Source organism: Culex pipiens, chromosome 3, assembly GCF_016801865.2.
Source record: "Culex pipiens pallens isolate TS chromosome 3, TS_CPP_V2, whole genome shotgun sequence".
NCBI lineage: Eukaryota > Metazoa > Arthropoda > Insecta > Diptera > Culicidae > Culex > Culex pipiens.
In genome coordinates this window covers 127,250,294-127,276,536 of record NC_068939.1, presented here as the reverse complement: position 1 = coordinate 127,276,536, position 26,243 = coordinate 127,250,294, and the positions used below count along the sequence as shown (strand labels likewise).

The 26,243-nt window shown below is 35.6% G+C and overlaps 2 protein-coding genes across 3 annotated transcripts in view; one reads left to right on the top strand and one right to left on the bottom strand.

Moving 5' to 3' along the window:
• Window positions 1–26,243, bottom strand: part of LOC120414391 (5'-nucleotidase domain-containing protein 1) — a 313,824-nt gene that overhangs the window by 17,620 nt on the left and 269,961 nt on the right. The window lies entirely within an intron of this gene.
• LOC120414427 (phosphatidylinositol transfer protein alpha isoform) overlaps window positions 1–26,243 on the top strand; it is a 58,453-nt gene that overhangs the window by 10,413 nt on the left and 21,797 nt on the right. For both annotated transcript variants that reach the window (XM_039575608.2, XM_039575607.2), the window contains exon 2: window positions 17,884–17,914. In XM_039575608.2, the coding sequence (XP_039431542.1) occupies window positions 17,884–17,914 (31 nt within the window). The remainder of the gene's footprint in view (window positions 1–17,883; window positions 17,915–26,243) is intronic.

Here is a 26,243-nt window from a genome sequence, read left to right as displayed (position 1 = left end):
AAACAACTTCCATTCAAAATTATTAAAAATGACGATCTTGCCTTCAATATTTATAAGATTTCTTGACTCCAACTCCAGATCCTCAAAGTCACACATTTTTCATTCCAGCAACAAAAAAAAAATAATGATCGAAAACAATACTCTCTTCCTTTGGCGAACAGTAAATTGGTTCCACTTTGACAGTTCGAAATTGAGGCCGTTTTGCGAACCACTATTCAGCACCCAGGTATGGATACAGACTGGAAAAAAATGATACACGGTAAAAAAAATTTGGTGATTTTTTATTTAACTTTTTATCACTAAAACTTGATTTGCAAAAAAACACTATTTTGAATTTTTTATTTGTTGATGTTTTAGAGGACATCAAATGCCAACTTTTCAGAAATTTCCAGGTTGTGCAAAAAATCTTTGAGCGAGTTATGAATTTTTGAATCAATACTGATTTTTTCAAAAAATCGAAAATTTGGTCGCAAAAATTTTTCAACTTCATTTTTCGATGTAAAATCAAATTTGCAATCAAAAAATATTTCAGTAAAATTTTGATTAAGTGCACCGTTTTCAAGTTTAATCCATTTTTAGGTGATTTTTTTGAAAATAGCCGCAGTTTTTCATTTTATTTTAAAATTAGTGCACAAGTTTGCCCACTTTTGAAAAAAATATTTTTGAAAAGCTGAGAAAATTTTCTATATTTTGCATTTTTGAATTTTGTTGATACGACCCTTAGTTGCTGAGATATTGCCATGCAAAGGTTTAAACACAGGAAAATTGATGTTTTCTAAGTCCCACCCAAACAACACACCATTTTCTCATGTCGATATCTCAGCAACTAATGGTCCGATTTTCAATTTTAAAATATGAAACATTCGTGAAATTCTCCGATCTTTTCGAAAAAATTTTTTTTCAAAATTTTTAAACCAAGACTAACATTTCAAAAGGGCCAAACATTCAATATTACGCCATTTTAAAATGTTAGTCTTGGTTTAAAAAATTTGAAAATATTTTTTTCGAAAAGATTGGAAAATTTAACGACTGTTTCATATTTTAACATTGAAAATAAGTGGGCGACATAAGCTTTGAAAAATATTTGCAACGGCCTAATTTTAGACCATTTTCGTTATTTATATATTTGTTATTCAATTGGTGTAATTTCATTTAAATCAGAAACCCATAAAAATGGTTAACAAATATTATTCATCTGAAATTCATTGCAATTTCCGTGCCTCAGCATTCAAAAAATCAACACATTATTTTTGATTTAAAATTATCGTGATTCCAGAAATATAATAAAAATAAAAAAGGTTTTAATTGAATGCACTTCAAGTGAGTGACTTTGTTTTTATTATTTTTTTAAATATAAATTGGAAGGAGTGACACACACTTTGTGAAAATGCATAGTTTTTATTGAAATAATGTGCAACTTTAATGATAAATCGTTGCTCTTAGATTTTTCAATAAAATTTCAATAAATTTCATTCTGCCTTAATCAGATGTGCGAAATATGTTTAAGGCCCAGATAATAAAAAAAATCGTACGTAATTATTTTTGAATAATTATTGTGAAGGCAGACAAAAATCAAAATACCTGTCAAAGCCTGTTGCGCCACAGGCTGATGTACACGCTTACGACAAACCACTCAATTTTATCGGGCGCAACAGAAGAGATGCGCACTTCGGTTTGGTGGTGCGCGAATAATATATACCTATATTTTAGCACTTCAAAGTTTCCTGCTCTAATCAATTTCGAACGTTATACAACTCATGTTTTTTACAAAAATGTTTGATTAAAATTTGGCAAAATTTACTTCTTTCAATCACATTTGAAAGGACCATTTTACATTATCAACCAAACTGACTCGGCGGCCACAAAAAAACACCTCGCGGGCCACGTTTGGCCCGCGGGCCATACATTTGGTCTGCAGCAACACAACAGTTAGAACTATTTAGCTTGTTCTCCGTTGTCTGGCAGTTGTCTTGGAAATTGCTTAATAGTTTCAGCTGTCAAAATGCTTATGCGCCCTTTTTGAATGTTGCTCCAGGGTTAGAATTTCTCAAATTGGATTTTAAAAGAAAAGAATCAAGCAAGGTGTTTTGCCTTCCTCACCTTACTGAGGAAGGGCTATAAAAATACCTGAAAAATGAACTTTTTAATGAAACCTCGTAGACTTCCCTTCATTTGTACATATCGACTCAGAATCACCAGCTGAGCAAATGTCTGTGTGTTTGACTGTGTGTACACATGTGTACCAAATCAATGTCACTGGAATATCTCGTCACTGACTATGCCGATTTTGACCGCATTGGACTCATTCGATTCGTCTTGGGGTCCTATCAGTCCTTATTGAAATTTATTAGATTTGGTAAAGCACATCAAAAGTTATGCTCAAAAAACTGCTGCTTATAAATTTCACAATTTGCAAAAAGGGTGCAAAAAGGCTGAAATGACATTTTTTGTGTATTAAGAATTTTCAAGATCTGATTTACCTATCTAAAATTAGAAGCAGTTTAAAAAATGCTCTGAATTTACATAACCTCAATCTATTTCCCCACGGCGGTGTATGTACAATCTTGTTAAAAAGTCTGTAATCAGTCTGTTTGTTTTACTCATTACTTATTTTTTATTATGATCTCTTTGGTGCTGCGATCACGTTAGGGGCGGTCCATAAACCATGTGGACTTTAGGGGGGTTGGAATCATTCTATAAATATGAGGAAGGCACCAACCATCTAAAGGTACGTTTTTTTTATTTAGTTGCGTTGAACCCAGTTTTTGATTTTTAAAGGTGAAAAGTCGATTGAAAACTTGAGTTTGCAGCTACTGATACCCAACGTTATCACAAATCGATTCACGCAATATAATCAATCAATCTACGCCCATTCAACCCCAACTATTCTAAATCTAATGAAACCGATTAATATTATACGATGATTTCCTTACAAACAGTTGTACTGATACAGCGTTCCAAGCGTTATCGCTATTTCAGGGCAAATAGTCATTACCCTGCCTAAATATCTAATCTATGAAAAATGCCGGACTAATAAACCTCTTCAGCTGTTGCCAGGTCTCCTTTTCAAAGTCAAGTACATCGCTGTGCTCAAACACAACATCCCGAAATCGCAAACTTTTGTCAAGCCAAACAATGCTGGGTCCTCTCACTTCTTCTTCATTCGCCATCGACAAGTGCACATCAACGACGCCCGTAGCATCATATACATAGACAGAGAGAGAGAGGTATGAATGAAAACACCCACGCATTTAAAAATAGCCCCATTTCTCATTTCTCTTTGGTTTTGAATTATAAAGCCAAAAAGTGCATCGAAAAAGCGAATTATTGCCTCTCGTTTTTTTTCCTCGGAGACCACAAAATAGTGACGCACACACACGCCCACAGGAGACAGCTGGTTACGCTAATTGACATCAATTAAAACAAAAAACATATTTTTGCGGGTCAAGGCCGGCGCGAGGTTCGACATTTTGTTGACGTTTTATTCTGTGCTTTTTGCTGCTTTTCCTTTGAAATTGCATACATTGCACATGCAGTTGTCGTGTTTTTTTTTCGCGTGAATTTTGACACAATCAATACACCGATATATCCCAACTGTACAGGTTGAAAGTACGGTTTTAATTGGCTTTCACGTGATGTACGGGGAAAAAGCTGGAGGTGGGGGCCCAAAAAAAGGGAAAGCCAGTGGATGGATTTTTTGATGTTTGTTTCGGCGTCTGCCACAACCCGTGATTGGATTGAACTCTAACGGAATTGGACATTTGAGACATTTCCACGAAACAGCGACGAAATCGATGACCGATTGGCGCGTTTTAATTTGATCGGCAAGGTTATCTCAACTTGCACTGCTATTTTTTCCATGGCTTTTATGTCGATAACTTCACAGCATTACTTAGGATTTTTACAGATACCAATTCGAATTTTATCCAATTTGGTCATATCAGTAACAAATGGCACGAAAAAAAAAAACGTTAAAATATCAATTTTGTTCTGGGCGGGAAGTATAGTATAGTAATAGTGATTTATATCTCAGATCCGACATACCTATGGGTAACATTACCAGTACTTCTAAATCAAAGCGAAAAAAGGGCTTGTAAGCATTTTAACAATTAATCCAAGATATTAGATAGAACGGACTATTCTTTTGATTTATATTTTTATAACTTTTTCGGAGCTGGAACAAACAATTTTTTTCAATAATTTTTCAATAGTTAGCTTCGTTAAAAATTGATATTGTAAAATCCGGGGTGACTATCAACACTATGTTGCCTAAAAGCACTAGCGTGCCCAGTTCTTTGAGGAAGGTGGGGCAATAATATGCACGTTTTGAAAAATACGTCATTTGTGGATACCTCCTGACCAAATTTAGAACAAATTTCTATGGATGGTGGGGCAGCTAGTGCCTAAAAGTAAGTAAATTAAATTAATTACGTCAAATTGATAGTTAGTCAGGATTCTTTCAATGCTTCATTAAAAAAAAGAATCAAATGTTTCTTTAACTATGTTTATTGATTTTTTATTAAATTTAAAAAAATAGTTTAAGTAGATGAAAAGAACAAATTTCAACAGAAATGATTTATTTTTTAAGATCCGGAATAAAAATTACAGAAATATCACTTAAGTGGTCATTACTTGAGGCAGAGTTGCCAGATCTTCAATGTGTTGAAAAAAGGAACTCATTGAAAAGGTCTTTCGATTACCTAACCAACGATGGATTGGATGATGGATCCAGACAAAGTTTACATACATTTAAGTGAGATCGGGCCTCAAAAAGTACATAAATATCACTTAAGTGGCCATATCTCGAGACAGGGTTGCCAGATCTTAAAAAATCAATAGATATCTATGAGGCACTAAACCAGAACGAATGAAACCTCTCGAGCTAATAGAGGAGAAAATCGTGACGTCAGGAATGAACTCAAATCACTCAAAGTTCATTTTGTGAGTGACTTTAACATTTTGGCATAGTTTGACAGCTACCTCGTTCCCAGGTTTTCTGTGGGAGAGAAAAGGAGGCGAATACTTTATGAAAATCATACCTGTCAAAATTCCTAGCCTCAAAATTTTGTCGCGAGTTGCTTTTCTCCTCTATATCGGACCAGCCAGTGCTGGGAAAACTTGGCAAGACACACATACATGAAAATTTAAAAAATGGTTGAAAACTTCTTCTTGATGTTCTTTTTGAACACTTATCTATCACTTATATCACTTATCACTTATTTGGTTCCAAACCATTCTGTTTGTTTTTAATTTGTATTTTAATTTTTCAAAAAAGAGGTTTATGCACAATAAGTGTAAAACCTCTATAATAAAATATAATAGTAATAATTTTGCAAAAAATAAACCTTCAACCTATCACTGCAGAGTGGTTCGAAATTTAGCGTGACAAAATTGATAGCGGCCGCCCGAGCAGATGGAAAAAACTTGGGAATAACATTGTTTGATATTTGAAAATACTAGGCCAATAGCAAATGTTGTTATGATATCATAAACTGTTATTATACTCTTATGCAAAAATGGATTTTTCAAGAAGATTACATAACACTTTCTGTTATTTTAACAGCATTTGTAGTGCGTCCATCCCGGGAATTCCCGGGACAAAATTCCCGGGATTTTTCCAAAACCGGGAATTCCCGAATCCCGGGATTTTTTGTATTTTGTCCCGGGAATTCCCGAAATTGGAAAAAATATAAAAAAAATCTCTGGAAATTTAGGTTTTGTTGTTGAAATAGATGAAGAACGATAAAAAAATATGTATTAAGCATATATTCAGGGTTTTTTTAAAGGTCCTACAAGCTTTTACGTTTTCATATGTTTATAGGACCTATCCAAACAAGGTATCAGCATTAATTTGACTTATGAAGCAAACTTGTAAAACAAAATACCGATCCGTAAATTGCCTAGCGATCTAAATATTTTTTATCAAATTTTATATATTTTTGGAAAGACTAGTTATATTTATGATTTTAAATTTAATAAATAATATCATTTTAAATTATTTTTCATGAAACATTTTTGGCAAATCAAGACAAATGTATCGAATTAAGACAGCTGTTTTAGTCATTGTTTTTGCATAATGTTTCAAATATTTTGATTGATTTCGGTTAAAACAGGAACAGAGCAAAACAATTAGTACACCGACCTCCAAATGAACTGCTCTAAAATCTCCTGTACCTAATTAGACTGTAGTCCCGATTTTCCCCTAGTTGGCGGTAATGACTTTAAGACAACTTGATTAATAGTTTTTATATACAACATGCATGTCTAAACTTATTCAAAATATTTGTTGTCTTTTTATTTGTTATTTTAGACATTTAAAAAGAGGCTTTACTTGTCATGACAAGTAAAAAAATGTATTTATAAGAGACTTATTAAATTTGAATCAGATTGGATAAGATACAAAATAACAAACCAAAGCTCAACAAAGAACAAAAATAATCTTTCAAGCTATCTAAAAACTGCTATCCTTTTTAAGGTTGAAGTGTAGATTACCACCAATGAATAGTACTGAGCTAATTCTATGAATTTAAGCTTGAAAAACATGCATATATAATGAAAACATAGATTTTAATACTGTTTTAAAAATTTCCCGGGATCCCGGGAATTCCCGGGATTTCGAAAAATATTTTTCCCGTTTCCCGGGAAAATTGGACGCCCTAAGCATTTGTTATTGAAATGGCATGAATTTTGTTATTACCTTCTGCCCGGGCCACACGTTGAGTTTTCCCGAGCAGACGGAAATACCTTGGGAATAACATTTTTTGATATTTAAAAATACTAGGCGTATTGTTATTGTAATAACAGACTAATAACATTTTAAGTTATTCTTTGAACAAATCTTTGTTATTATTTTTTGTTATTTTAACAACTAATCAGATCATCCCAATAACAGTTGGCGGTATTCTTCCATAACAAAAAATGTTCGAAATTTAGCTGTTTGTTATTTAACCCTAATGCAAAAATGGATTTTTCAAGAAGAATCCATAACAATTTCTGTTATTTTAACAGTATTTGTTATTGAAATGGCACGAATTTAGTTATTACCGTCTGATCGGGTTAGAGCTTTGGTGTCTTCGGGACAAATGATCAGGACCAATAGGGGCATCTTTGGTATGGTGGACAAATTTTAGGGTGGTTCAGAATTTTTATTTTGGCGGGATAACAATAGCGCTTCGGTGTCTTGAGAAAAGTTGTAGGGAACTCCATTCTGAGAAACTTTGCTGAAGAGCACAAATCCCTATCTTAAAACGAGAAGTTTTTAGAGCCACTTTTGTGATTTAGGTTAACGTTAAGGGGTTACATACATGTAAATCGGCAAAAAATGTCAGAGGTTGGTATGAGCAGACATTTAAACTTTTTTGAAATCTGTTTTCAGGGTATCAAAATATACATTTTCATCTATTATCAAAACAAATTTGAAAACATTTGGTTGTATCATTGCCGAGATATAGTAATTTAAATCAGCTATTTCAAAAAACGGTTGCCACGATATCTCATTTGATTCTTGATTTTTTTTTAAAAGCAAAATTCAAAACTCGGGCTTCGTCATGCACACGGGATATGTCTTGAGAGTCTTCACCTCAAATTTGAGTCAATTTAGTCCATCCCTTTTCGAGATATCGTAGCACCCGTAAATCAACGCGGTGTTTTGAGGTAAAAACGCTCAGAAAGTTTGACATTCTGCTTTGCGCATGGCAAAATGTTAGGATTAAATCGTCTTTTACTCAGTTGATTCATGAAATATCTTTATGCAACTTTTTGAAGTGATTGAAAATCATCTTTTTGGTGGAATCAATAAATTTTCTGTATTATGAAATTTTGGGATTTCTTACATGTATGTAACCCCTTAAGGCATTTATGAAAAAATGAGTTTGTTATTGAATTTATCAACTCAGGTTTATGTCGTGACGGCCGGGACCCGTGGTGTAGGGGTAGGGGTACAAAATCAAAATTAGTTAAATTTATTCCTGAAATATTTCAGCTAAAATTTGTTACTCTTTAACAACTGTAGAGCTTATCAGAATGAACATTTAAATTTGTGAACAACGAATTTTGGTCAATTCTATCAAATCTTTGGACAAAAAACGATTCTAAAATGCTCACTTTCAAATTGAGATTAAATGAGTTAAACAAAAAAGATCTCCGAGATATTTTCAGCAAATGTACTCTAGAATGTGTTTTTTTAGATGCTTCCAAGAGTGAGGTCGAACTCCACCATCTTCTCAAGTTATTCATGTTTCAAAATGGCGTCTTTTTCGTCGTATTTTGGCTATAACTTTCGTTTAAAAGGTCTTCTTTGAAGATAAATGTGTGGGTTGATAAACTACAAATGTCTAGAAGACACCAACTTGCTACGACATAAGCCTGAGTTGATAAATTAAAAAAAAACTCGTTTTTTTCATAAACGCCCTCACCTAAATCTCAAAAATGGCTCTAAAAACTTCCCGTTTAAAGATAGAGTTTTTCGCTTTTCAGCTCAGAATGATGTTCCACACAAATTTTCTGAGGACACCAAAGCGTTATCTCGTCATCCCGCCAAAATAAAAATTCTGAACCACCCTAAAATTTGGACCACCCTAATGTCCACCATACAAAAAGATGTCCCTAACGTTTCTGATCATTTGTCCTGAAGACACCAAAGCTCTAAATCTCAACGTGTGGCCGCTATCAATTTTGTCACGCTAGATTTCGGTTTCGGATCACTGTGCAATGGAGGTCTATGTGGTCTGCTGATTGTAAATAACTCCTCACATCACGATCGTTTAACGATATTAACGTTACCATAAAGAATATTTTGTCCTGCCCGTACGCTGGAGGTCTAGGCTGGGAGCACTGACATTCTAACGTTGCTGTGTACGCACAGTCTCTTTCAGGGTGACGAATCGTTCAGTTTACTTGATACGAATCCAAAGCTTACCACTGATCACCCTAACGGCGAGGAAGTTCTAACTATAACACGCACACCTAACGCCGGCCTGCTGCTGGTGATAATATCAATTTACGTAAGCGAATTTGCGAACTCCGTCGTCTGGGGGCCTTAACCCGATGACCGTGAGCTCGCAACAGGTAGATCCGACTCTCCTTGAGCGACGACAACGACGACGAAGTCGGGGAAGAAAGTTAGTCAACCGAGGATGGGGTGGAGGCTTCTCAGAATTAGATGCTCAACATAACATATTGGCCCGCAGGGTTCTGGTGTTGCCGATCCAAAGGTCAAGGCCTCCGGAGTGAAATGAACCATACTTTAAGGGGGCAATGTCTTTGGTGTGGGTGGCATAACGATTGGAGGCTACGGATCAGTCAGTGTTATCTAAGCGAGAAATTAAGAGTCAAAAGTTGCGACAAGATTGGAAGGCATTCAATCGGAAACAATTTCAATTCCTCCATGAAAGGTCACGATTCGAACCAGCGCACACTTTCACTGCCACCAGCACACGTGCACATGACTTTATTAAAACACCGTGTGAAAATGCTAAAAATATTCACGCCACACAATAACAATGCAAAAGTTTCCATCCCACCTTGCAACTGCTCGTACCTACTGTCATCGTACGGCGATCAATCTTTCTCTCTCGGCATTCTAAGCTGTACCGGATCAACCTTTTTAGTTTGCTAAGAGGATGTTTCAAATATTACGTAACACAAAATTGGTCAACGTAAATCTGCTAATGCTCAATCTGCATTTTGCGTGTATCGAATAATTAGGTGAATGTTGCAAAATGTACCTCGACACAATTTTTTACGCTTTTGTTTTCCGAAACAATAAACGTGTCACACGAAGGAACTGGAACACCCCCAACAGAGTGGCCCGAAATGACCTAGCGGGAGGTAACCCCGAGGAGCAGCTGGGTGACCCTTTTGTGTATAGACGTTCGGTTGTTGTACAAGCTCCTGGAAATCAATGCCACCTCTTGCTCTAGTTGCCCATGGACAAGCAGCTTTTCAGCATTGACCTAGATTGCTGGGCGCGTGGGACGCCAATGTCCCGACTTTTCTAGAGGTGCTTCTTGCTCTCTTTCTTTTGGCACGTGTTGGCCAAAACAAAATTACACCGTTTTCAATTAAGCTTGTTTGGGGGGATGTCGTGGAAGATTTTTGCATGCTGTCTGCAAGTTTGGCGCTCGTTCTTGGTTTATCATAAATGATTATCTTCGTGCTTCTCCATACAAAGCCAGAACAGAATCGCTCCACAACATCCTTGAAGTGTGCTGGTGAGTTTTTTTTTTTTTTTCATTCGCAGACTTTGGCTGCACTTAACGCACCAGCTGAACTCAGAACAACTCCATACGTCACGTCTACCGCCAAGGTCTTCCGTAATTGAGAGATATCTCTGTTGAGCGGGGTACAAAAAAAAACAACAACCAGTTGCAGCCTGCCCCGGGTCTGCTGAGCAAAGTCATCGGCACCAGCTGGTTCACCGAGGAGACGTTGAGATGTTCACAAGTAGTGGTGCCGATACCATGGGGCCAGCAACGGCTGCTGCTGAGTTGGACTTTGTTTTTGTACCTTTAATTACACTTAAATGAGTATGAAACTGCAACTAGGAATGAAACACTTTATATGATTTATCTTGAAACACTAAAAGGTTATAATCCTGCTCTAAAAATAAACTTTTCGTAATAAGATCGAAGACTCACCTTCATGTTGTCTATCTACTTAGTATCAAAAACTAAAAAAAAAAACTGTGTAAGCAATTGCTGAACCGGCATTTACCAAACAGGTAGCATTTGACTCGGTTTAGATTACCATTTTTGCCAACCTTCCCAACGAGTCAAAAAATCTTAAAATCTGGTAATCCTTTCTAAGGCCGATGCAAATATTTTTAAAAGTTTTTGTCCCTCGGCTCTGGCCGGAGTCGAGGGGGGGCAAAAAAATAAAAAATATAAATATTAAAATAACATGCCATAGTTTCAACATTTGCATGGAAAAAGTGTTTTAAAATGTATTTTACACTAATGCAGTTGTTTTGCAATAAAAGTTTTCAAAAAATGTAAAATTTTACGAAAACAAAAACAATAGCGAAAAAAAAAACTTAAGTGATAGTAGACATCGAAAATTTTCAAAAATTCAAAATATTTTTAAATCAACCCAAACACGCTAAAAATGATTCTAAACGCAGGGAAATTCGCTGACAATCGCTGATCACGCTCCTCTAACGCCAATTAAAAAAAAAATTACCGTGTTCACACAGAAAAAAATAATGTAAATTTGGAAGCTGTAATTTTGGAAGGTTGAATATTACCTCTTTTATGATGTAATTTTACCTCAATTTAGACTAAAAAAGTGACATTACACCGGAAAAGTGGTAAAATTACACATTACCAGAGGTAAAATTACACCTTTTTTTCTGACATAAAAGATGTACCCCTTCCCAGATGTAATATTACCATGATTTTTTTTTCTGTGCAGGAGATCATTTTGAGCAACTTTTATTCTACGAAAAAAATTACTTCTCTTGTTTTTTTTTCATTTTAAATATTTTAATTTGCGTTTATCTTGTCATGATTATTTCTGATAGTTAGGCTTAGTGATTTTTCACGCTCGAAAATAGCAAATTTCACGCGGACCTCAATTTAGAAACACACAGAATCGACTTTTTATGCTTCATTATATATTATTCATCAATAATCTAAAAAAAACCTTCACTCAATTTAAACGTAACACAAAAGAAAATCTCATTATTTTCAAAAATGTTTCCACCTGGTTTATGGACGAGCTCTATTTATATTTTAAAACAAAATGTAGGGCATGCGTATTATCAATTATTGAACTACTTTTTTTTAATATTCGACTAATAAAGCAAAAATGTTTTCGCTGATTTGCTTCTGTTTTCTCAGTTTACATTGTATTGAAATTCATATCAAAGCAAGATTCAACAATCTTGTCCTGCCAAAATGAATAAAATAGTTTGAATTTTCTGGGACATTTAGCCTATTCAAAATATTTTTTTTAAGGATTTCATTTCTCTTTTCAAAAACTTAATTTTAAATCAATAGGTAATAATAATATATTTCTTAAAAACGATTTTTTTTATACAGAAAACAAAAAAGGTAGCATTTTTTAAACTTTCACGGGAATCATCCACGCCGGGAACCGTGGTGTAGGGGCAAGCGTGGTTGCCTCTCACACAGTCGGCTTGGGTTCGATTCCAGACGGTCCCGGTGGCATTTTTCGAGGCGATATTTGTCTGACCACGCCTTCCGTCGGATGGGGAAGTAAATGTTGGCCCCGGTCTAACCTAGAGGGTTATGTCGTCTCCCTGGGTCCTACCTCGATGAAGTCGCTTGTAGGCAGTTGGACTCACAATCCAAAGGTCGTCAGTTCGAATCCCGGGGTGAATGGAAGCTTAGGTTTAATAAGAGGTTTGCAATTTCGTAAATTAAAGGAAGAGTATTTTTTATCTTTGAAATCACATTTTTAAAACATTTCAAATATTTTTCTAAGTCCTGTTTAATTTTAACGATATTTGATTATTTGGGGGATGATTCCCAAAAGGTCCGAAGGCGGACACTTAGTTTCGAGTAGGAATCTCGCAATCGAGAATGCCAAGGCAATGTGTAGAGCGAATAATTTGATATGATTTGATTTTTTTTGGGAACCATCCACCCAAATAATCAAATATCGTTAAAATTAAACAGGACTTAGAAAAATATTTGAAACGTTTTTAAAATGTGATTTCAAAGATACAAAATACTCGTCCTTTAATTTAGGATAAAACAAAGCTTATTTCTTCTAATTTCTTTTGAAATTTTACATTTCAACTATCTTATTTAGTAAAATTTTCACTAAAGGGAAAAGAAATATTACTATATTTTGTTAGATCCTAAAAACACTGAAAAATCTGAGCAATTCTTCAAATGGTACATATTAAGCAATTCAATTGAAAACTTATAACATTATTTTAATAGTCATTATGTTTGAAATACTTATGTTATATTTGAAGTAAAAAATGATTTGAGAATTTTTTTTAAATTTCAAAAATTTCACACCGTCCGCGAAATTATCAAAATTCACTAACCCTATATAAGTAATTGAACAAGGGTATTCACTCGCTTAATTCTACAGCAGTTCTTTAAATTATTTTTATTCCTATTTAATTTAAGTGTGGAAAAAATACGAATTGCTGCAACAAAATATTTTATTGGGAAATAAAAACAGAAAAGTACCTAAAAACTGATAAATATAGTGATATTATGAAAATTCTAAGTATAGTCCAGGCTCGATTATCCGAAGGCCTCGGAAAATATTCACTTCGGATAATCGAATCACGAAAAAAATATTCTTTTCGATGTCTAATTATTGATTATCGAGCTTAAGTATGACCCTAAAACTACCATAAAGTGATTTTAAAATTTTAAATCCAAGATGGTGACTTATATGGCGGCTACGCAATATTGAAAAAATGCATTTTATTATTTAATAGGCAATCAACTATACAAGTTTGACTTAAATGGGGTCGCAGAACTCGAATATCATGTAAAAAACAAGAACAAGAACAAAAACGAAAAAAAATGTTTTGTTCGTGATTCGATTATTCGAAGTCCCATACAAACCTTCGGATAATCGAACTTCTGATAATCAAAACTTCGGATAATCGAGTCTGGACTGTAATCTATGTTTTTTCTGTAAAAACGATCAGATTTTAAGTAAAATATTTTTATTTCATTTAAGATTAGTGCGCTGACCACGGGGACGCATTGTCTTGTTTTTGCATGCTCATTTTCATTTCTTTTGTGTCGCTGTTGGTGTGCTTGGGTGCGTGGTTGTTATAATTAAATAATGGCATCATTAGTGCGCTGACCACGGGGACGCGTTGTCTTGTTTTTGCATGCTCATTTTCATTTCTTTTGTGTCGCTGTTGGTGTGCTTGGGTGCGTGGTTGTTATAATTAAATAATGGCATCATTAGTGCGCTGACCACGGGGACGCATTGTCTTGTTTTTGCATGCTCATTTTCATTTCTTTTGTGTCGCTGTTTGTGTGCTTGGGTGAGTGGTTATTATAATTAAATAATGGCATCATTAGTGCGCTGACCACGGGGACGCATTGTCTTGTTTTTGCATGCTCATTTTCATTTCTTTTGTGTCGCTGTTGGTGTGCTTGGGTGAGTGGTTATTATAATTAAATAATGGCATCATTAGTGCGCTGACCACGGGGACGCATTGTCTTGTTTTTGCATGCTCATTTTCATTTCTTTTGTGTCGCTGTTGGTGTGCTTGGGTGCGTGGTTATTATAATTAAATAATGGCATCATTAGTGCGCTGACCACGGGGACGCATTGTCTTGTTTTTGCATGCTCATTTTCATTTCTTTTGTGTCGCTGTTTGTATGCTTGGGTGCTTGGTTATTATATATAGGTGAAGGGATTTTATTAAATGATCATTATATTGCATTATTATACTCAACCGATTATATAACAACACTATATTTTACACTAAATCCTACAAAACACATATGAACCTAAAAACAGGAGCGTTTGGTACGGTACGTCCACGCATCCTTCCTCCCCTGTAGATTCTGTGAAATGTGATCCGTTCTCAGAATCTTCTCTGCGGTAAACACAACGTAGTAGGGCTGGCCGCTTTAATTTTTGCAATACATTTTCGGGTGTTCTCGGATGTACTGCAATTATTAATAATGACAAGAAAAGTGCTTGGGGCGTAATCTAATCACAAGACTTTCCAGCATGCTTTCATCGGACTGGCTGCGTTTGTGTTAGATTAGATTAGATTAGATATTTTTATTTCATTTAAAAATGAGTGAAGCGTTTTAAATACATTCTAATCTGATGTGTCTAAGTGATAACAGTTCAATTGTTGGCAAATTAACATGTTGCTTCATGCATTGTTCCTCTTGCCCAACGGGTTGTTCGTGTTTGTACGGAAAATCAATAATTTATTTTTTTTTACAGTTCAGTACGCTTGCCCCACTTTCCCTTACAGTCATGTTTAAAGTTTTATTAGCCTTTTTAATTTTTTCTACTGTAAAACGATAATATCCGTTTGAATTACAGTCGACTCTCTGGCTGTCGATCTTCTCGATATCAATATTGCTCCATGTACCGATGAATTCTTCAGTCCCTTCAAACTGCATACTTCGATTGTCTTTATTCCTCGATACACAGAAAAAAATAATCATAGTAATATTACATCTGGGAAGGGGTACAATGGTACATCTTTTATGTCAGAAAAAATTTGTAATTTTACCACTGGAAATGTGTATTTTTACCACTATTCTGGTGTAATGTCACTTTTTCAGTCTAAATTGAGGTAAAATAACATCATAAAAAGGAAATATTCAACCTTCCAAAATTACAGCTTCCAAATTTACATTATTTTTTGCTGTGTATTTTCTCTTGCTTGAAGGATCTCTTCCTCGGCGGTCCCTTGGATATTGACAACCAGAGAGTCGACTGTATATAAAAAATGCTACAAGTTTGGTACACTCCAAAAATTACTGCATACTTATTTTCGCATAATCAGGGTTACCAGGTCAAAATTTTGAAAATCTGGCAAAGTATCGATTAAAAATCTGGAAAAATCTGGCAGACGAAAATCTAATAATTCTGAATGGTAAAGGGGAGGGAGGATATAAATTAATCAAAAAGTTTGTAGAATTCAGATGGTTTAACTGATTTTATGGCCTCTAAAATGTATATTTTTTTCTTTTCGTGAAGAAAAACACATTCTATTTTTTTAAATTTCAAATAAATTCGTTCATTATAATCAAAATGTTATTTGAAATGGGCATTACGTGAAAAATCTGGCAAAATCTGTCAATATCTGGCACAGTGAAGGGTGAATCTTTATTCTGGCTGACACTTGAAAAATCTGGCATTCCCAGATTTATCTGGCAACCTGGCAACCCTGCGCATAATATAGGGACCATCCATAAACCACATAGACACGAACAAAATTATCGTATTTTTTCCATGTAACCTATACTGAAGTCATCTCCGCACCTAAAACTGGCCATTTTTTTTAATTGGTATAACCCGATTGAAGGTTTTGTTGATGTCATTAAAAAGGTAAATTTCTCTTTAAATTAGAAACAAGAACTTCATTGATAACACCTGGCCCAACTATTGGAACAGCAGATTTCACTCAACTCAACTATCGATTTTTTGGTTTTTGCCGTTTCTAATGCTATATTTTAGTTGGATTGCTGCTCGCATGAAGGAGGGGGCGTGTCAACTAACTTTTTAAGCAAATGTTTTTCCTCCCCGCTCGCACACATCCTTTGGTGTTTGTTTGCTCTGCAACTGCAACACTGTCCCCGACACGTCACCCACCCTGTGACGTTGTTTGGTTACTCGTTTTATGGTTTATGTTGAAGAAAAGTTAAAGATTTTCTTCGGAATGCAAAATAATCACAGTGGTCTTCTTAAGGAAGTTTAGATAGGTGAAATGTTCGGTTCACTTTTGCTTTTTTTGCCGTAAATAAAATCTTGAATTTGCCTAGCATTTATTATGTGTTTAGTAGTGCATTCCAAGCTGGTAACTGATAATGCACATGCATATACAAAAGTGCAAACACTGGTAAGATAACACCCGCATCCAAACAAAACTAGCCCACCATGGCGAGGTAAATTACGTACACCCAAAGTTAAAGAACGAGGAGATAGTCCTCACGAAAAGAAACTATATTGCGAGAGTATAGTCCTCTCGCGTGTTCATTCGTTCATTGGAACAGTTCATCCTATGAGTGGCTTATATGGACAAACGACCGCCACTTAGTCACCGAACCATGGTGGCCCATACGGCAAAGGCACGGTTCAATATGCCGAAGGTCTTGGGTTCGAGTCTCGGTACCGGAACTTTTTTTTTTGATAGATGAACTTTTTTGGAAAATGAACCATGAGTAAAGTACTCTCGGTAATTTCGGGATTTATCCTCTCCGTCCGCGCACAGTACCATTTTACTACCGAATCGTGCTCTTTATCCTCTCGTATGCCGATGCCCAGTTCTGGGTGTATAAACACCACATGGAATGGGAGTCCATTAGTAATGTTATCAACTAAGCAAATATGACCATCGAGAAGAAGAAATCGACGCCGTCGTGCTATCTTGTTGTACGTCGCTTTTTGACGTTCCGAGAAAAACGCGTTTTAATGTTTGACTTTTAATAAACAGAAACGAGAGCATGCAATATAAACAAGAACAAACAGGCTTTTGTTTGGTTGACCATTCTGCGCATTGTCCTGAAGTTTGGTTGAATTTGGTTGCTGGAGGCCAGAGTTACAATTGAAAATGTTTACGGTAGTCGAGCTTGTACCTGTGTCAAACGCGTTCTGACCTGAAATGTCTTGGGCCAATTGTCGCACTTACATCAATTTTCAGGCTGTGTCAAGATAGCACGACAAGATTGAGCTTCTTTCATATGAAGAGCGATAACAATGCACGAAGTTCTTTCGGTCAAAAGGTGAGACTTACAAGCTTACAATGCACAAAACGGCGTGCTTAACAAATTTTGGCCCAAAATCGACATACGACAAGCACGAGAGCGACGAAATGTTAGTTCGAAATTGAAACCATTTGACATTTTCAATTAAATTTAAATCGTCTTCAAACATATTGTAAGTTGAAACTTAAACCCAATCTCAATTCCTCTTACAATGCACCCGTATCGGGTTCGCAATGCTTGCTTTTTCCCAGTAACGATTCCATTCAGCCCTGCCTGCTGTGTCCTTATCAGCCCCCCAAATCTCACCGTTTTCCGCCATTAGAGCGGGTCGCGAAACAGCATAACCTGCAGCAGTCAAAGCAATCTTCTGCGCCCGAATGTTCCCCATTCACGTATACTCTGTAATTAATTATTAAACTAAAGCCAACTTTCGTAAATGGTACATTTCATCACAATTTTCTTCTTCTTCTTTTTCTTGCAGTCGAGTGACGTTGCCGCTGACGGTCGAGGAGGTAAGCGAGAGCTTGGGGACACAATTCCTGTTGCAAACGACGCACCACACGGTTGGGGTAGTTTTTTGGTGGGTCCACACCGGATGGATGGCGGCAGGGACGACCGGTTGTTTGCGATCCGGGGGGGTCCGGATGTTTGAACGAGTGGGAGCGGCGCGCTCTTGGGATAGGAACGGAAATGGTCGTGTTTGACGGGTTCTTCGTGGTTCTTCTGGCACGTGGGATGGGTCAGAACAGAACAATTGATTAAGTTAAGACTGTTCAGAGTGGTGGGTGTGTTTAAAGTGTGTGTCCCAGCATCAGTCAAGATTGAACATAATTTATAATGGCTTATTTTATAATATGATATTTGACATTACCCTACATCTCTCGGAGCGCACGCTTCTTCCTCCCCTGTCGATTCAGAATTGTGTTGTTGTTCGAACACTCAGTGCTCAAACTCAACCCAATTACGAGTCATCTCTGCGATACGGCTTTACACAGTAGGCCTGGCCGCTTTAACGCTTGTGTTGTTTCAATGCATTCCGATGCAATGGCGCACTACAAATGTTAATAAATGACCAGAAGAGTGCTAGGCGCCATCTAACCTAAGGCACTCTCCAGGATCCGAAAGAATTGGCTGCTCTAGGGTCTGATTAGATTAGAGATTAGATTAGATGATATTTGACATTTTAAAATCTACATCTGCACCAACATTTCATAGAAAAGATGAGTGAAAAAAAAATTTGTCCTATCCTCGCAGTACCGTAAACCGGGGTGACTTTGATAGGATTTCAATTTGTTTTTAGAATATTTTCCAACAGGTACGGTTTTTCTCAAGATTATTATTTTTAAAACATGTACTGGGGTAGACCACACAAAGTCCATGCACTTTTTCGGAAAAAAAGTTTTTTCAATAATGTTTAGAAAAATAGTTACGTTAAAAATTCTTAGTTTTAATTCCGGGGTGACTTTGATAGTCATAGTTTTTCTTGTTAAAATCATATTTAAGAAGTTCAAACTTTATTTGTACGCTAAATGTACCATCATTAAGGTAGCTGATATAGTTTTTAAGAAAAAAAATCAATGTTTATATTTAGTTTACTAAGTGTATAAGCTTTTTAGCAAAATACATATAAACTTTAGGTAAAATATTTAAATAGTTGGAATTTTGCCTAAAATTTGTTAAAACTAGTTTTGTTTATAAAATTATCGATTTATATTGCATTTTATAATGAATTCGAAGCACGAATCACAAGTTTTCACATTTTACATGAAATTCATTCAACTGAAATTGCCTATAAATTTGGAGATTTTTTTAATTGTGTTTCAAAAACACATATTATTTATTATTTACAAACTTTTTTAACCTTCTCCTAGTGGAAAATTGTCCAAAGAATCCGAAAATGCATTCCGTTTTCCGATTAAAAATCATGTTCATTGAGAAAATCATGACACTTTGAGAAGTTTAAAATAATGACTTTTATCAACATTTTCTTAACTATAGTTAACTAACTTTTTAAACTTGTCAAAATTTTATGAAAAGTTCTTCTTGAGGTACTTTGAACACTTCTCTACCATGGTCAGTATGTTTCTAAGCCATTCCTTGCGTATTTTAATTGTACTCTTCATTTTGCGGAAAAATCGCAAACCTATCAAAGTCACCCCGGCTATCAAAGTCACCCCGTTTTACGGTACCAGAAAAATGGGCCTAAAGATTTTCTCTTTTAAAACATGGTTGTAGAGTAGGCCGTCCCAAAAAAATGAAAAGTTGTCAAATCTTTGGTGCTATTTGTCGTTTACGTCGCATTGTGAGAAAATCTAATGTTTTTTCATGAAATGTTATTAACAAATATCGTTTTTTAGCGAGCAAAATAAAATTTCCAAAATATATGCCTTCCCGTTTGTAATCATAGTAGCCAATGTTTTATGCTAAAACGGTTATATACCAAGAATTTTGAAAATTCGACACTTTTTGTTCACTATAATGCAAATATTTCGGCTTTGCGTGGACATACCTAAATTGAATGTTAAAAAAGCAAAATGATCTCCGTAAAATTTACTACAAGCTGAATGCATTAGTTTCGGCTGCAAAATTTTTTGGCTCGATTTGGAGAGTAATTTTTGAAATTTTTTGGCTAAAAAAATACAAATTTTTCTCCCTAAAAAGCCCTGCCATGCCCAAACACAAGCTTTTATGGACTATGTATGTACAGGAATTTGTTCAGGGGACATTAAACTATAAATTGAAGCCCAAGGCGACCAAATTTGAATGACTTTAGTAACTTATTTAAAAGGGCCAAACATTGAATATTACGCGAATTTAAAATGCTAGTCTTGATTTATTTATTTTTTCAATTTTTTTTAAATAGATCGGAAAATTTCACGAATGTTCATGTTTTAATATTGAAAATCGGACCATTAGTTGCTGAGATATCGACATTAGAAAATGGTGGGCTGTTTGGGTGAGACTTTGAAAACTTCAATTTTCCTGTTTCTTTTTTTTAAAGCGGCTGTATCTCAGCAACCAATCATCAATGTATCTTAGACAATTTTATAGCAAATTTTGTGAACTTTTCAAAAATTTTTTTTTTAAATCGAAAAACTGCAAATATTTCACTAAAATCCAACTTTCGGTGGCTATATCTTCAGAACAGAGCTTTTTATCAAAAAATCTGTAAAGTACTTTTCGATTGCAAATTTAATTTTACATTTAAAAAATTACGTCAAATTAGTTTTTGCATGTAATTTTGATTTTTTCCAAAAAATAACTATTTTTTCAAAAAATTATAGCTCGGCGGCAGATTTTTTGACCATGTTTCTCTATGGCTCAAAAGTTGCGGGGTTTTGTCCCCTAACATATAAAAAAATCTCGAAAATCAAAAAATACGTATTTTGGGAAATTGAGTTTTTGTGAAAAAAAGTTGATTAAAAAATCTGCAATTTTTTCGTGTACCTATTTGTTTCTTAATAGTCCTCAACAATACCTACAACTTTGCCGAAGACTAAGGTCTTAGTCTAAATAAAAATGGTCGAAATCGGCCGATTTCGAAGAGAGTTGCTCTATTAAGGTTTGTATGGGTGAACCAATGACACAAAATAGGTTTTTTTGTCGCATGGAAGGGGCCCCACAAAGTTTGTGCCAAATCAAAAATTAAAAATGGTCGAAATCGGTTTGTTTTAGTCACTAACTATTAAACTGGTTGTAATTGTGAGAAAAATAAAAAAATAAAAATAAATTAGGGAGAAAAATCCTTGAAATTTACTAAAACCAAGTACCGTAAAACGGGGAGACTTTGATAGGTTTGATATTTTTCCGCAAAATGAAGATTACAAATTAAATATGTACGGATTGGTATGGAATCAAATTGACCGTGGGAGAGAAGTGTGTAAAGTACCTCAAGAAGAACTTTTCATACAATTTTGAAAAGTTTAAAAAGTTAGTTGACTACAACTAAGAAAATGTTGTTGAATTGCATTATTTAAATCTTATCAAAGTGTCATGATTTTCTCAACGAACATGATTTTGAATCAGAAAATGGAATGCATTTTCGGATTCCTTTCACAATTTTACACAAATAGTAGGTTAAATAAGTTTGTAAATAATAAATATCACGTGTTTTTGAAGCATAATTCAAAAAAAAATCTCCAGATTTACAGGCATTTTCAGTTGAACAAATTTCATATAAAATGTGAAAACTTTTGAATTTGCTTCGAATTCAGTTTAAAATGCAATATTAATCGATAATTTTATGAACAAATCCAGTTTTAACAAATGTCATGCAAAATTCTGACTTTTCAACAATTTTACCTAAAATGTAAATGTACATTTTTGAAAAGCATATAAACTTAGTTAATTAAAAATAAACATTGATGTATTACTTGACAACTATACAAGCAACCTTAGTGATGATACATTTGACGTGAGTTATTCTCACGAACTGTGTTTAACAATAAAAACTGTGATTATTAAAGTCACCCCGAAATTCAAATTAAGAATTTTTGACTGTTTTTATAATTCTATTGAAAAAACTTTTTTTATTTCAAAAATGGTGCATGGACCTTGTGTGGCCTACCCCAGTACATGTTTTATAAAAATAAATTCCTATCAAAGTCACCCCGGTTTACGGTGCAGCAACGAGTAGAGCAACTTTTTGTGAACATGTCTGTTTATTTTTACTTTTATTAAAAGTTCTTCTATTCCTTTTACAAGCAGTTAAATATATATATATATATTTCCCAAATGTATTCTAGTCAGAAGAGAATGCATTGGACCACGCACATTTTTATATTTTCAGCTTAGTTCTTTTTTTCTTCCAGCGCTCTTTAAGGTCTGCTTAGTGCTGCCAATTATGATGAAATTTTAAGCGAACACTCACAAAAAGTAGCATTTATAGAGAAAGTTTCCTGGCATCACTGGCTCACTCCAACAGGCGCTGCTGGTGGTGTTGGTGGCCACCCTTTGTTCTTTATTTGCCTTCGCTTCTCGCTCGGTTTTCTTCAGCCTTCGATTGGAATGGGTCGTCAAAATTCAAACGTCAAAAGACTTGGCGCGTTTGGTTTTTGATGGCGCTTGCTAATTATTTACATGTTTCTGGATTATTTTTCAAGTGAGTAACTAACTAATGATCGAAAGAACATGTTGCCGGTAGTTGGAAGCAATTTCATATTTTAAGCACTTTGAAAACGTTAGCCAAAAGAATGATGAGAAATGGTCTCGCAAAATAGAAATTATGATCAAAAGTACAATAAATTTAAGCTTTTTGGCCAGTAGATGGCATAAATTTGCGTGCTTACTTGAGGCGGTGCTGTTGCTGGTAAGTTTATAGCCTAAATAGTATTTTTGGAGCTTTAATCGAGCATCAAACTCTCCATATGACGAAGATAGGTGTTTCTCCTGTCTCGTTAGAGGCGCTGGAGCAGAAATCCCACGTTAGAGGAAGGCCATGCCCCGGGGGGCGTAGTGCCAATAGTTTCAGGTGTTTGATTAGATAGGGTATATTTCCCCTGTCTGATCCTTCGAGTAAAAATAATTTTCAAATTTTCAAAATAAACCTTGAACAGGGATGAAATAATCGCAAAAAAAAAATATTTTCGCTTGCGAACTTTCTTCACCCGCGAAAGAAAGAGGAGGCTAATCACGCAAAAGAAAATCGCCCCCGAATTTCTTCAAGGAAATCAATCTGTTGAAGATTTTTTTTTTGTGAATTAGGCTTTTTTTTGTGAATTTTTAACATTTCGATGCCTCTGTGCTCTCTTGTTCTAAACTTGCTGGTTTTCTTAGTTAGCATAAGAGAGCACAGAGGCATCGATTTATTTAGCTTTTTGACATGTATTTTTCTTGCCTAAAACACGAACGAGATTTTTGAAACAGCAAGGTTGGCGTAATCAATTGAAATTTAAATCTTCTACCTTTCAAATCAAAACCACCCAAAGATTGTCTAACTAAATCCGCATTGTTCTTGTCACGTTTTCGACGATATCATCTCTTCCATGGATTACCTTTAATAATGAATGAACGCTCAATCTTTTATCAATTTGCTGAAATTCCTGGAATCTAAACCACCCACCATCCTTCAACGGTTAAATTTTCATTCACGTTTTGTGTGCTTCGTCATATTTGTGTGCGTAGCAAGAACCATTATCATGTTTTTTTCTTCACAGTGATAAGATAGCCTACGATTACGACGTGTGGTCAAAATCATCCAGTTCGTATTATCTAGATTTAAAGTTTCTTAGGAAATTTTCTGAGAACCCTCTATCTGATGACGTTTAATTAAACAGAATATGTCTTCAAGGCAGCACCTGTTTAGACAAAATATGCCGATGTCAGCAAAGTGGTGAAGACAACCAGCTTCGGCACCACCAACGACGGAGAGAGAACTCTCCCCCGTAAGATGCTTTATACTATAGACTTTCTGTACCGCTAGCGTTGATTATGTCATAATTGAACCCCTGCTAGTACTAATATAGAGGTAATCGATAAGCCGAGAGATGAGGGGAAGAAAAACAAGCCATGGCTTGATTATCTGGCCAAAATTTGTCATTTTCTGCTGATTGGTTGTCTTTGACAAGAACCGCAAATGTTTCCGGGTGTCATCTACTTTGTTAATCAATTTGTTATTATTTGTTATCAAACTGTGATTGGTGACTGTCGTTATCTCGTTACAATCTATGACATGCTCCTGACTCATGCAAAGTTGTAGATGAGCACCAATGTGGAGCAGCTGGTTGGTCTGTGGTGACACGTCAAATCAAAGTCTACTCATGAACTGATACTCTCGTAACGTCACACCCTTAGTCGATGGCATTGTTGATAAAGGATGATAACAGCCCAGCTGGGCCTACATTTTTTCAATTTGAACTTGAAAACTGATTTGTGAGATGTTTTCTGTTTACGTTATAAAATCAATGAACATTAAAATCTACACCTGCGGTATTGTTTACCTTCAAACATCTGCGAAATTCGTCATGCAAATTAGCCAGCAGTTAGCGGATAAATTTTCTTAACCCTAACAAAACACCTCATCAAAAATTCATCACCATCCGTCGTTGCATACATTCGGGCGAACTCCTCCCCTCTCGCCGGAAACAATCATTATCGAAAGTACTTTGGGAGCACTGCGGGCCAGGCAGCGACGACCGCCGGTATAAACTTGGTGGTTCTACTTTTCGGCAAAAGTTTTCCCTCCGAAACCACGTCCGTTCGGTGAGTTGTGCATAAATAATTTGGCTACACCCCCTAATCCTCCTAAATCGCTCACCGGTCGCGAAAATTTGCGGTTCAATCATCGCCGGTGCCTACCTGATCCTTCCTTCGAGAGTGCGCGCCCGGGATGGAGATAAACGAATTTTTAATCATTAAATTTACGTTTTAGGAGTTGGGATCCTGCCAGCGTGTTGACACAGCTGGGACTAGGTTTCCAATAACAAACGGATTCTGAGGGCATTTTTCAATCCGTTCCACTTAACGTTGAATAAGTTTTGAAATGTGTGTGTGTGTGTGTGTGTGTGTGTGTGTGTGTGTGTGTGTGTGTGTGTGTGTGTGTGTGTGTGTGTGTGTGTGTGTGTGTGTGTGTGTGTGTGTGTGTGTGTGTGTGTGTGTGTGTGTGTGTGTGTGTGTGTGTGTGTGTGTGTGTGTGTGTGTGTGTGTGTGTGTGTGTGTGTGTGTGTGTGTGTGTGTGTGTGTGTGTGTGTGTGCAACCAACCAAACGGGACCACGCGGTCGCTTCTTACAAATTGAGTTGTTTCCATGTATTTTTAGCTCTCATTCTATACATGCAAATAACTCGCATAGGCATTTGGAAGGTGTTAGCTCTGCCGAGCTTCGGTGACCCATTTCTACGCTGGCTAGCCGAGCGCGAGGTACTTCAGCTTTGTCGACAAGCCCCGCCCTGAAGAACGTTTGGACCAATCGGATTCAAACGTTATTTAGAACTTCCGAACCCTTGTCAAATGGACAAGGACCCAGCGCGTATATAGTTGATGGTGGTAACAGTATTCCTAATTCCAGTCATAGCTCACCAAGTTGCGATGGCCTAGTGGTTAGCATTTTTGCTTACCAATCCAAAGGACGGGGGATCGAACCCCGACTCGAGCGACTTTGATTTTTCGTACATGTTCAGAGTTTCAAGATTTATATTTCCTATACTTTCTCGTTGGGAGCAGATGGGAATCGAACCCAGGACCATTCGCTTACAAAGCGAACACCGTAACCAGTCAGCCACGGCCGCTCCTTAATCAATTTCAATTTGTTATTCTTCAAAATTCAATGTTAATGAAAAAATAATATTTTTGCTTCCTAATTTCTTGACTCACTTTGAGACATATTTTAATATTTTTAAAATATTTGCAGCGATATATTCTCAGTATGAATAATATGCCTTTTTAAGCTTTATTACAAAAAACTTTATCACTGAAAAGTTGTTTTGGAAAATACATTAGTTTTTGCTTAATTATTTATTTAAAAAAAATTAAAATAGAAAAAAAAACTTCAAATTGAAGTAAACTCAGTTAAAATTGAAAGAAATTTAAATTTAGTTTCTTTTTGTATGTTTTTAGACAACAATCCAAGTTTTTTCATAAATTTCACAATTTTACGAAATGGATATTTTTTTTCTTGCACCATTTTTCAGTTTAGATATTCAATGTAGAAAAACAAACAACAACATGAAGAATGTTGTTATAATATGTTAAAATTTGATCTCAAGATTATTTTTTTTTTTAATTCAGACATTCAATTTATTTATTTAATATTTCATGAACAATCATAGAATTATTTTGAAAAGCCGTCGCGGGCCGGATCCGGCCCGCGGGCCGGACGTTGGGCAGGCCTGCTCTAGCTTGATAG